Source organism: Trichoderma camerunense (genome assembly GCF_050948025.1).
Source record: "Trichoderma camerunense strain CBS 138272 chromosome Unknown V8C40scaffold_13, whole genome shotgun sequence".
Taxonomy (NCBI): Eukaryota; Fungi; Ascomycota; class Sordariomycetes; order Hypocreales; family Hypocreaceae; genus Trichoderma; species Trichoderma camerunense.
The window spans coordinates 570,073-581,588 of record NW_028145357.1 but is presented as its reverse complement, the minus strand read 5'-3'; the positions used below and the strand labels follow the sequence as shown (position 1 = coordinate 581,588).

At 49.7% G+C, this 11,516-nt stretch overlaps 4 protein-coding genes across 4 annotated transcripts; 1 reads left to right on the top strand and 3 right to left on the bottom strand.

The window, feature by feature from the left end:
• Positions 1-1,128: 1,128 nt before the first annotated feature.
• Positions 1,129-1,805, top strand: V8C40DRAFT_53820 (uncharacterized protein). Its single transcript, XM_083223101.1, has one exon. The coding sequence runs from the start codon at positions 1,209-1,211 to the stop codon at positions 1,557-1,559; it is 351 nt and encodes a 116-aa protein (XP_083071240.1). The 5' UTR covers positions 1,129-1,208; the 3' UTR covers positions 1,560-1,805.
• Positions 1,806-2,612: 807 nt separating this feature from the next.
• On the bottom strand, positions 2,613-3,730 carry V8C40DRAFT_267779 (FAS1 domain-containing protein; the record flags this gene model as incomplete). Its single annotated transcript, XM_083219888.1, has 2 exons — positions 2,613-2,846; positions 2,909-3,730. 2 exons carry the CDS (start codon positions 3,728-3,730, stop codon positions 2,613-2,615), a joined length of 1,056 nt encoding a protein of 351 aa, XP_083071239.1.
• Positions 3,731-4,295: 565 nt separating this feature from the next.
• Positions 4,296-5,867, bottom strand: V8C40DRAFT_53802 (BAR domain-containing protein). Its single transcript, XM_083223100.1, has 3 exons — positions 5,609-5,867; positions 5,270-5,553; positions 4,296-5,208 (listed from the first exon to the last, which is right to left on the bottom strand). The coding sequence occupies exons 1-3, from the start codon at positions 5,733-5,735 to the stop codon at positions 4,390-4,392; spliced, it is 1,230 nt and encodes a 409-aa protein (XP_083071238.1). The 5' UTR covers positions 5,736-5,867; the 3' UTR covers positions 4,296-4,389.
• Positions 5,868-8,487: 2,620 nt separating this feature from the next.
• On the bottom strand, positions 8,488-11,266 carry V8C40DRAFT_280722 (uncharacterized protein). Its single transcript, XM_083221445.1, has 3 exons — positions 10,972-11,266; positions 10,111-10,909; positions 8,488-10,054 (listed from the first exon to the last, which is right to left on the bottom strand). The coding sequence occupies exons 1-3, from the start codon at positions 11,237-11,239 to the stop codon at positions 8,614-8,616; spliced, it is 2,508 nt and encodes an 835-aa protein (XP_083071237.1). The 5' UTR covers positions 11,240-11,266; the 3' UTR covers positions 8,488-8,613.
• Positions 11,267-11,516: the final 250 nt, after the last annotated feature.

Genomic DNA, 11,516 nt, shown 5'->3' with positions numbered 1-11,516 from the left:
AGCAAAAAACAATTCCAGTAAGACGGCGCCAAAATCATGCTCCCTCCTCTTCATAGCCATCACGTGTATCCTCAACAACGCCCATAAGCGACCCTCAAAAAACCGTCCCAGCGAGGCGAATCACATCTTCGGAGGCGGTGTTGCCAAGAGTCCATCAAGTCTTTCACAGCTGCCGTTTCAAACAACTTGCCTATTTGGGCCCGTGGAGAGCAGTGCACCAAAGCGGAGTCTCTTCGAAGGGCCTAGATGGATGGCACCATGTGGTGCTGACAAGCACCTCTTTGGGGAATTTTCTACGAGTAACAGAGTATGCATTGGTTTTGGGCTTTTGTTCTGGGCGTGTTGGAAATCACATTGTTACGGTATGCTTACTACCTGTATAGCGAGGACATGTACAAGCTCCTCTCTCGGTCAGTGAAAGCAACCCAAAAACACCACGCCACCTATCCCAGAGTTACATCGTCAACCCAGATCCAAAGACTCGAGAAATCTCCAGTAAAGGAAAAACAAGCGAAACTGTCCGCCCCAAAAACCATCTCCACCTCCGCTCTCTCTTCCCCACGTATTCGTAGGCCTTTCATCATAGTTCGTCCGTGTCCCCTGATGGACACACACCACTCACTCTACCCGCCCAGATATCCGACCCCCTCCATCTCGCCATCATCCGACAAGGTGTCCAAGCATCGAAAATGGAAAATGGAACCATACGCCGGCACGGTCTTCGGATGCGAAGATTCCGCCACACCGATCCGCCAGACGGGAAGCTCCAAAAGCCATTGACAACGAGATGCCACGACCTCTCAAGCTAAAAGCTAGCCCTGTCTAGCGTTGAATTAAGCGTCCAAACAACCATAGAACAAAGCATACGAGTATAATCCATCACTGTTTACTACCCCCTTGCCCCCAAGACTTTCCAGTAGAACCTATTAACGGAATGCAACCTTTCGACAATTGTTTACCCGTTCTAGGCATCAATACTACTCCGTATCCTTCCCATACTCCCTGCAACTGCTATCAAATCAAGTACTCGTACAGAGCCCTCGTATAAGTCGCTTTCAAATACAGCAACTCGTACAACTTCCATTCAAAACAATTCCAAAATCTCAGCAATCAAAATAGTGACCAGCCCTGCATTTCCCCCATCTAGAAAACCTTCTTCTTCACCTTCTTGTTTCGGCCAAACATCCCCACAAATCCACACTTCGTCCATGGAAAAACATTGTCCTTCTCCAAGCGCGAATTGCCGAGACTCCCCTAGTCTGAGAGACCTCGGTGATGGGCTTGAAAATACTAGCTGGCGAAGATCTATTCTCAGCCGGGCCTGCAAGATGTTGCAAAAGACTTTGTCAAACAAGTCAATGCCGCTTCCAACATCCGACATGTATCATCATACGAAATCCTTCAAGACTCAAACATACATGCACTCTCTTCACAACCACAGATGCCGAGCTCAACTCCCACTGGCGGACAAACTTGCCTGCCGAACAATCTATTCAATACCTGCCACGCCTTCTAGTCTTCTTTTTCCCCACGGATTCCTCGGTCAAGCTTACCATTAGCAGCTAGAAAGCCAGGTGGAAAACCACATTTCCATGCACCACCAGACGCCACACTTCCGGGGATCACGGCTGGCACCGACGCCCTGGATTGAGAGTTTCTATAACTGACCGTCTCTTTGTAAGCTTCTCTAACTTGCAGTTCACTGTTCCTCCATCCACAAAAGCGGTCAATTAGCAATCCAGGCTGTGCCGCTTGGGCCGCTGAGCGCCCGCCTCGTATAGAATCGCTCCATCAATATGGGCGTATGCCCAACAATTATGATCTGATGAAGTGAGAAATCTGCCAAGAGCGAATTGCCGCTCGTACAGACGCGTTGTGTGGTGTGTGCCGTTAATCCTCCGAATGTGTCGGAATATTACTCTCTGCCCTCTCCAACTCTCCCCTCGCCCTCCTCAACCTCATTCTTCTAATAGCTCGGGCAAGCGGGATTGAGAATTCATGACGCAACCTAGGCTCCCAAGATGTCAAGCTCGGATTAGATTCGAGCTTGTTAGAGAAAGGCCCGAATCCCCAAGAGTTGTTGATTACTTATACGATGATTACACCTCGATTCAAGCACCAAGACACGCCATGGCAGACTGTCTTGCGGTGCTGAGACCAGATCGGGGTTGGCTCGCGTTGATGTTCCGTAAGGTTGACCAACTTGTTGCCCATCTGATAACTCAAGCTACATGCTGAGCTGCATGCTAACGCGGCGTCACGGATGGTACGCCAGGATTCCATTTTCCGTGTCAAGACTGCCAGCTTTCCGTCGTGCGGCTCCAGCTTTGACAACGCATCTGGGGTGCATCTCAACCCTCCGACAAAGTGGAACGTTGCGCACTAACAAGGGCACCATCCTCATTAGAGTTGCATAAATCACATTTTCGGAGGAGGGATGCTACCCATCATTGCCAAGCGTGATTATGGCCTGGGTAGCTCTCCACCATTTTCCTCTTTCTTTTCTGTTTCGAACAGCGTGCTAGGATTTGGAGCAACCTCGTTTTGATGCAAAGAGCGCTCTTGGCAGTGTCGTAAATATTGCATATCGTAGATATCCAGTCTCATGGTGCTCATAGCGCCGGGCCAAACAGATCGTTGGCAGCCTCCAACTTTCTCCGCTTCGGGTCCCTTGCTTCGGCAGCATCTCCAAACACTGCTCCGTCGCTCTGTGGTGTCGGCTTCTTGACTTTTGTTGTGGCTTGTTCGCGTCTTGCTCGTTGGAGCGCTACTAGATCTGCCCTATCGGTATCTCTGCACTTTTGTAGCTTCTTCCGAAGGGGCTTCATAGACTTGACAAGTTCGGGCTATTGTATTTGTTAGATTGCTGCAATTGTGACAAAAGAAGGGTAATCAGGTCAGCGCTTACCGTTTCCCAGTGGTCCTTCATTCTCTGTGGAGGTTCCTTTTCCAGCATGGAGCGGCAGCTCTCAATCGTCTTGAAAATCTTTTCTCGCATCTCCGCATGTGACGCCTCATGCTGGCCATCATCTCCAGGCGGAGCCACAGGAATGAGCAGATCAACTAGCTCCTTGTCCACCATCAAAAGAGCGGCCATCATGATTTGACTTGGCGTGTAGTGGAAGTAGGCGTCGGTAAGCAGGGGGCTGAACTTGAGGATATCTCGAGCCATCGCGTGGGCTTTAGCCACCCTGCCCTCTTCCTCTGGGAGACGCTTCCTCAGCTCCAATATAGCTCCCTCCAGCGCCCTAAACGGATGCCGCACATCAAACGCGAATCGAATACCCTGGCAGAGCAAGAACTCGCCCGCCAGAATCTGCTCGCTCGTCGTGTTGGGAAACATCTCGGCCAGCTTAGCCAGCCTAATGTAGTATCCCTCCGCCTTGCACCCGAAAAACAGCGACGTCTTGAGCAGCTCCGTGGGAGGATACGTCATGACGGAGTTTGTAATGTAGAATCTGCGAAAGAAGACGGCGGCCGTGGATCGAATCTCGGTCGGGAGCTCGCAGAACTGGGCGGCGCGGATCAGCTCCGTGGTGAAGAATTGCACGAGCATTGTCTCCTCGGCGGGCGTCAGGAACTCGGGCTGGGCATCTGCGGCGAATCGCGGCGAGATTTGCTGCTTGGCGAGGTCGTTTGTCTTGACGCGAAGCTCTCGCAGGCTGGTTGGCGAAAAGGACCAGAGGCGGAACTGGCTCGACTGCCGGTATCTCTCGTCTTCGGTGGCCATGTTGGTGAGGAGGCGGATACAGTATGCGCAATAGTATCAAAAAAGAAAACAGAAAAGGGGCCTCCTGTTTGGACGGATGTGTGATGCCCAAACGGGGATGAGACCTGTGAATTGTGAATAGCAAAAGGTTCAATAACTACCTATCACGAAGCTACAGATTAGAGATAAAGCTTAGGCAGGCTGCAGCACGTGCAATACGGTGTGTATCTGGGATTATTCATACTGTATGCTCAGGTACCATCTCAAGCTTCAACTGCATTCCCCAGCCTTCACACAAATCTCACGACAACAATCTACACAAATTCATGGCAATCGACTCTTATTGCTGTCAATTTCTGTATGCTCAAACAACACCTTGGCCTGTGCATCGCTCCTCGGCTGTGAATGCGTATATATACACAAAAACGCAATGCATCACCACCCCAGTCTAGGTTTTCCTTCTTTTTCATCCTCCTTTCCCAAGCCAATTTGAGGGCATTTCCAAACAATGACGCTACCAATGAAACCTAGCCCGTATTAAGCTAAGAAAATAATAAACCAATTCTCACTCCCATCATTTCGTTTCGTTACAAGGTTGCTTCGAGCAAAAACACCAACGCCAGTTATCCAATGAATACAAAAAATAGAAAAAGCATCGCTTATGATGACTGAGTCCGCCCTCAATATCCAGGGGTGGACATCTTCCTGGGGATAGGGGGAGGCGGAGGCTTCTTGGCTCGGTTAACAGGAGGAGGCGGTGCTTTCTTGGACTCTATCGGCATCTGGTTCACGTTGAAGCTGCCGTAGCTCGTTGCCGGGCTGACGCTGCGCTCCCCCCAGCTCGGGGTGTTATTCCCGCTGTAGATGGAGTTGTCGTCAAAGATGTCCTCGCTTCTGCTTTCAGGGACGCTAGGCGCCGGCTGTCTAGAAAATGAAGTTGATGCAGCTCTGGCGCGGATCACGGGCGGTTGTCTGGAATCAAAGGTGGCCGATCTCAGCATGGGGGGTCTGCTTGACGCCGGGGGAGGCGGAGGTGGAGGAGGCTCTCGCGAAGTCATGGTGCGAGTGAGTCTGGCAACAGGCTGTGGAGGAGCGCCCTCGTATGCCTCGTTGATGACGCTGTGCCGGACAGACTGAGACCGGACCGGCATGTTGGTGTAGAGGCGGTCCAGATCCGGTCCTCCTCTCTGTGTAGGCGAATAGCTGGGCTCGGAACCGCCAGCCGCCCACGCCTTTCGGATGCGGCGCAGCTCATTGGCAGCTCGTTCGTGATATTCCAGCTCGGCATCGAGAAACGACGTCAGGGCACCGATTGTGTCTTGCTCGGCCTCTCGGATGTCCGACATGCGCTGGAAAACGTCTTCGGTGCTGTCGTCAAACTTGGTCTTGTTGACGCGCAGCTCTTCTTCAAGGCGAACGTCGTCCTTCTTGGCCTTTTGTATCTTGCCCATTGTGGCATCGTAGGCGAGTCGGCGGCTTTCAAGCTTCTTACGAGCGGCCTGTTGGAGAGATGATGTAAGTAATTGACCCAAAGTATGACCGGCAACTCGATTCTCTTACCTGATATTCCTTCATCATGCTCAGGTTCTGCTCAATGTGCGTCTGCCAGGTAGCATTGGCACAGTCCAGATATGTGGTTTGAAGCTCAGCGAGCTGCTCATTGGCATTGCCCATGGACGCAAGACGGCGACTGTACTCGGTATCCGGCAGCTCTGCCGCGTGAGCAGACATGGTCCGGCCAAGGTGAGCAAGCGGCATGCTGCGGTTTCTGTCCTCGAGGGCGTCGCAATGGCGCGAGAGCCACCTGGTGTAAATGTTCATGGATTTGAGAAGACGCTCCATGCCTGTGAGACGGTTAGGGAGGCCAATTGAGTCGCTGGGAATGAGGGCAAGACAAACCTTCGTGTCTAATGTCCATCTCGGACTCGAGCTCTTTGAACTCGTCGGTGTGAGTGGCCTTTGCCTCGGCGCCCATCTTTTCGCCAGCCCACTGCATGGCGCGGTCGATTTTGCGCGTAAAGTTCATGGTTGTTGTCGTTTCGGGTTTGACAACTTGGTTCTACCTAATGCGTCCAAAAATATGAGGAATTCTCAATGCTCAGTGGCAAGAGACAGCAACGACGAATGAGTAAAATAAAGTAGCCACGCAAAATGAGTCGAGAATCGAATGCAACACGTGAGCTTTGGATGCGCTGCTTATACGAATCACTTGTGCCAACAGCAACGGGATGGATTGGACCGGCCCCTGGCTAAATGGCAGCACCTATTCCGAAGATAGATGGTAAAAGTCGCTAGGTCCTGGTCCTGGTCCTAGTCCTGGATCTAGTTGCAGTAGTTGCGAGAACGGAGCGCGTTCGAATGTGGAGGTTTCCAATACTAGATGGATATTTTCGAAATCGCCGAATGGGGGGATCAAATCTGTAAATCGAGGCGGGAAAAAACGAGAGACTTCTAATGTTCAATGTTTGGAGCAGGGCCAGCCCAAAGTGACAAAAAAACGAGTGATGTATAGTTCCAAAAAAGAACAGCGCGATACGATGGGCAAAGATATCAGATGGAAACGACAGAAAAGCTGGGGAGCAGAGAATGAGAAGCTTTTTGAAAGAAAACAAAGGATTCAAAAGCACACCAGACGAAAAAAGACTGGAACTTTGTTGAGGTGGCGGGAAAAGCGTGCACTTTTGCATGCAATCATCTGGCAGTGACCTCCCAAGGTCCCAAAGGCGTGATGCCGCCCGTTTAGGCGCGAAACTTGAGCCAGGCTTGCCAGGGGTCGCCGGTTCCAGGTTCCATCCAGTCTCTGGCGTCGCATCCGCCCCTTGCGCCACTACACGTCCACTACCAATTGGCGGGCCGGGTTCAGTTGCGGAGAGTCGCTCGTTCAGGGGCTGGTTGGGGCTGTTGGGGCTTTCTGGGCCGCTCTGGGGCTCCAGCTGCCCTACCACCCTCAGGGCTACCTGGGGCCCGCTAAGAAAGGGCACTAATGGATTGGATTGGATCAGGCACTATAAAAAGATGCTGGAACTGGACTGGAGTGGCAAACGGAATGGATGGACGGAGGGTCCAGTCTGGTGTGTTGCGCGTCTTTTTTGCTTTCCATGCGTTGATACGAATCGCGGACAAGAATACGAGGGTTGAAACATGACGTCTGGGGGGCCACCGATCAGGGATTTCGATTCGTCCATACGGAGCATCTTTTTGAAACCAATGACGGGACGAGCGTGCCAATTGGAGTGTTTAGGTTTTTATACTTTTTATTCGCATCAAATCACGTCCATATGATCTCTAGTGCATGTACTGATACACAACAGTTGGACAAAGAATGGCCTTTGTTTTCAATGCTTGAATCACTATTCCGTAATTCAAGATGCAAAGCATCAATAGATCATTGAAAACCCTCGTATTGAAGATCGTCAGCGATCATCCCCCCATCCTCCTCCACCTTCCCCTCTCGTCGCTCCAGTCTTCCTTGCCTCCTCATGGCATTTGATGGGCACTGGCTGGCACTGGCACTATCAACATTGAAGGCTGGGGCAATGGGGCTCTCCTTTTTCTTGCCCTTCAATCTTCAGTCCGTCGCGTCTTGGCGATCTCGGTTTGATCTACAGACGAGATACTGTGCTGTACATACATACCTGTAACTCATTCCCTGGCACATGCGTATCGTACTGTACTACGCCTCTATTGCACTGAACGGCGCAATTTCGCTGCCCGGCGCAAAGGGCAGATACCAAGTGCTTCAGGTGTGGCGGCAAGATTTGATGAGTGCAACCCCGTACATGTACGTGTCTGTGAGGCTGCCGCAGACCCGTGCCGGGCCGGTAAGCTTGTCATAAATAGAGTGTTTAACTGGAAGCTGTTGAATTAGAATTAGTATTGCACGGCAAGGTAACTCGTAAAATCTTACGTGTCTTCACCAAATATATCTGCGTACATACACAATTCAGGCAGTGCAGGTCATTTATTCTGCAGGCATTCTGCAGCAGCATCAACCAGTATATGTGCCAATTTAGATGTAATCAAATGCACATGCAACACAGCCACAGTGCAGCTCTTCTCCCCCATCACGAGTCAATCAATCGTCGTCAGCTTCTAGAATTTCCTTTTTTTACTTTTTCCCGCCATGGATCCCTTTTTTCTTTCTTTACCCAGTCTGTTGGCGCCAGACTGGGGCAGCGCCCCCCAAATGCGGGTACCAGGAGAAGGGGAGCGTGTTTCAAGTATTCTCCAGAAACGGCCCTCAGACCGGTCGGAAAAGCCGTCTGTCAAAAAGTAGAGATTGATACGGATGGGTTTCAGTCTACTTGTGACAGACAGCATTACTCAGCCGCAGAGATACTTGGTACTAGTACTAGGATGCAATGCGTGAACAGGTAGGGCTTTCGTAACTACAAGTACCAGCCATATTGAAGCCGATGAGCTAGCAATTTTCATACTCGACGCAGAGACATGAGAGGATCGCAAAGATATGAATCCAATTATATTTTCTAGGCACCAAAAGGCGTTTCCTTTTTCATCTTTTTGACAAAACGAAGGCGGCAAGATTTTTTTTTAAATCGACTATCTCCATAGTTCATGTAGATGATGAGTCTCGAGACTTCAACCTTTACATATTCGTAGATATGTGTATTCAGAACAGCATTCAAAATATTCATTGAATACATGGGTTCAGAAGAGCCTCCTTGCGAACTTGAGTATTGCGCAATATCATGTAGACTTTAGTAAATTAGACTTACCTAGTACCTAACTAATAGCTAACATAAAATTCCAAATGCTTTCCAACTCTTTCTTACATCTATATCGACATACTCGTCAAAATGCTCGATTTCCTAGAGCAATGTACATGTATCTGCCATCTAATTGATATCAGGTACTGAATCTGCAGCCAGCGGTACACCTGGCTCTCATGCTGCTCTTTTCCCAGCATGGAACGGGATCTTAGGCCCAATTCTTTTCTCATTCTGGTTATCGCGTGTATGATTCATCTCCTTCTTATGGCCTACATCAACCCAAATGTTCAAAATGGCGCATATGTCCTGCAACGTTGGGAACCGTTTGCGCTTAGGGCTACCACGCGGGTATTCGACCTTTTTTGCAATCTCGAAGGGAAGCTTGGCAGTGTTCTCGACTTTGAAGGGTAGCTCAGCAGTCTTCTTAACCTCGAAGGGAAGCTCAGCAGTCTTTTCGACATCGGATGGAAGCTCGGCGGTCTTCTCGACTTTGAAGGGAAGCTCGGCAGTTTTTTTGACCTCGAAGAGAAGCTCGGCATCAGCTTTGAGTAGAAGCTTGGTAGATTTCTCGACCTCTAAGAGAAGCTCGGCAGTCTTCTCGACCTCATGGTCGTCAAAATTTTCTACTTCGGAGACCCTAGACCTTAAGTCAGACCCGATTTCCGGACAGCAATCGTCTGGGAACAATATCTTTCGTTCCTTTTCGGAGATATTTGGCTCAATAACTCGATAACCATCGACCCAGTTGAAGTTCCAGCTGACCCGCTCGTCGGATTTCTCACAAAGATCGTGGAGGTTCTTCGCGATGCATTCCCTCATTTCGACCTTTTCTTCGTCCGGAATAGAAAACCGGTCTATTTCATCGCATATGCATGAGGGAAGCCTTGGGGGATCATCTCCGAGGCTTTCTTGCGGCAAACTTTCGAGTTCGGGCCAAACTCCGTCTAGACTTCTACTTGATGATGCATCGGAGTCTTGTTGGTCATTATCATCGATGAGACGGGCTGAAAAGTTGAGAGCCAGGGCTCTTAGGTGCTCGGCAATACAATTTTCGACGCCCTGGTGATTTGTTGCACGGGTCGAGCGCCAGTTCGGCGAGTTTGATGATGGGCTCTCTGCTTGACACTCTTCATCTTCACCATTCGGCGTTTCTGGAGCATCAAATCTCACTTTGAGCTCATGCTGGGATTGAGAAGCGTCCTCAGTTCCACTCACCCCTGAATCAGACGTCGTCTCCCATTGAGATTCAGGTGGGATAGCCGGTTGGTGAAGAGTTCCACAAATTGGACAATATTCCGAGGACCGAAGCTGAGGCACCGCACAATTATTGACCAAGCGGTGCAACTCTTTCGTGTCAGTGTGAGGATGTAATTGCTCTAAGTGCTCCTCAAAGCTCTTTTTCACTTCTTCTTCAGAAATGAATTCCGTAGTAGAGTCCGAACAACACAGAGAGCACTTCCACCTCAATGGTTTATGCATGTATTGGACCCAATAAGACGTGTGAAATTTATGCATATGGTCAATCCAATCTTTGCGGCTCTCGAAGAACTGAATATCCGACATGCAGTCCTCAGATATGCAGACATAAGGTTTAATATCCTTGGTGGCGTGAGCTCTGTTGGAGTCAGCATGAAATGTCTCGTTATTGATCTCTGCCAGGTAGAAACTCACATCCACTTAGCGCCCTGCAACTCTTCTGCAGGAAACTCCTGCTTGCATATTGGACAAATGCCCTTTAACTCTCCATTCGGAATCTTGGGTGCCCTAGGAAATGACGCCACGCCAGCCTCAGAGAACGGGGGAGCGGATCTCTCGTCAGAAGTAGGACTGGTAGACTCGATCCCAGTAATTCCTGTATTGTAGCGGTCCACATCAATCGAAAGTTCCGTTAGTTGGTTCTCTGACCGTGCCTCGTCGTCCCGTTTGGCCGTCTGGTTTGCCTCGCCGGATGCTGATTTATTCGACTGGGGAGATTTGTACTGCCCAGTGGTAATATCGTCATCAGCTGGATTGGCACCTTGCGGTGTCGACGATCTCATGGCTGGCGCTAATAATACCCCTTTCTCTCTGTCTCTTCTATCACGCTCATATAATATTTTAAAGTGTCGGACGATGGAAGTCTTCACAAGAGCTAGAAATAAGCCCTCCGGACGTCGCTTCAGAATCTTCTCCTTGGTAAGTGTGGGGTCTTCTGAGATATCCAGATGTATATTGCCTGATTGATCTTTCGGTAATACCCCCGGGTATCGCCAAAAGATTACCAAGGAAAATATCTTGGCGAGGTCGTGGAAGTCGCCATGCTGCTTTGCGAAGACGATGGTCCTCTTGATCAAGCTGTCTTGAGACGCTTGGATGATGACGGAAGCGACCCTATTCAAACGTTTCAAAGACTCTTCGATAATGAATAAGAGGCTTTCAAGGGATTGTTTAACATGATGCTCGTTTTTATCCGAACAGATTAAACTGTGTGCTATACATCGGTAAGATCAGCTGAGACGAGCACAAGAGGCTGTGTTACAATAACTTGCATACCGAGAGATAGGTTTTTGTTCAAAACGTCTAGAAGAAGCATAACCATTTGGCGGATAATGTCATATTTCTCTGCTCGCAGCTGCGCATCTAGGCTGGCACTCTGGCTGAAGACCCTCAACCTATTTGTCCAAGCCGTAAACAGCCGCTCCGTCGCCTCGAAGTCGGCGACGGCATATTGGGTGCGCAAGGCACATGACTGAAACAAATGTAAAGCTTTTTGCGAAGCATCCGAAATGCTTTGCGAGGGTTTTTTCGAGACTGGGTCCATATTTGGGCCAACGTGAGGTGATTGAGGGTTAATGTCTTAGAGAAAATCCTGACTGCGGGTTGCGAGATTTTGTCGTCCGACTTGCGTCTTATATCAATTGCGTGGGGCTGGCCTGTACTACCATTCTCTTGCTTATTAGTAGCACGTCATGTGCTGATTCCGATGTGATTGCCCGCTGCTTGGTTGTAAAGAGCAATTATTGTTATTATATGTGTGACTCTGGCACGGGGGGCTAATTCCTAGAGTGAGAGCACTTTGTAGGTACCTGGGAGGGGTT

What these genes read in the sequence shown, in the direction of transcription:
- V8C40DRAFT_53802 (XM_083223100.1), bottom strand. Translation starts at nt 5,735, where the DNA reads ATGAACTTTACGCGCAAAATCGACCGCGCCATGCAGTGGGCTGGCGAA. An exon ending in GATGGACATTAGACACGAAG is followed by an intron (nt 5,554 to 5,608) that starts GTTTGTCTTGCC and finishes ACCGTCTCACAG; the next exon opens with GCATGGAGCGTCTTCTCAAA. An exon ending in GCATGATGAAGGAATATCAG is followed by an intron (nt 5,209 to 5,269) that starts GTAAGAGAATCG and finishes TCTCTCCAACAG; the next exon opens with GCCGCTCGTAAGAAGCTTGA.
- V8C40DRAFT_53820 (XM_083223101.1), top strand. Translation starts at nt 1,209, where the DNA reads ATGGAAAAACATTGTCCTTCTCCAAGCGCGAATTGCCGAGACTCCCCT.
- V8C40DRAFT_280722 (XM_083221445.1), bottom strand. Translation starts at nt 11,239, where the DNA reads ATGGACCCAGTCTCGAAAAAACCCTCGCAAAGCATTTCGGATGCTTCG. An exon ending in GAACAAAAACCTATCTCTCG is followed by an intron (nt 10,910 to 10,971) that starts GTATGCAAGTTA and finishes ACCGATGTATAG; the next exon opens with CACACAGTTTAATCTGTTCG. An exon ending in TTGCAGGGCGCTAAGTGGAT is followed by an intron (nt 10,055 to 10,110) that starts GTGAGTTTCTAC and finishes TGACTCCAACAG; the next exon opens with AGCTCACGCCACCAAGGATA.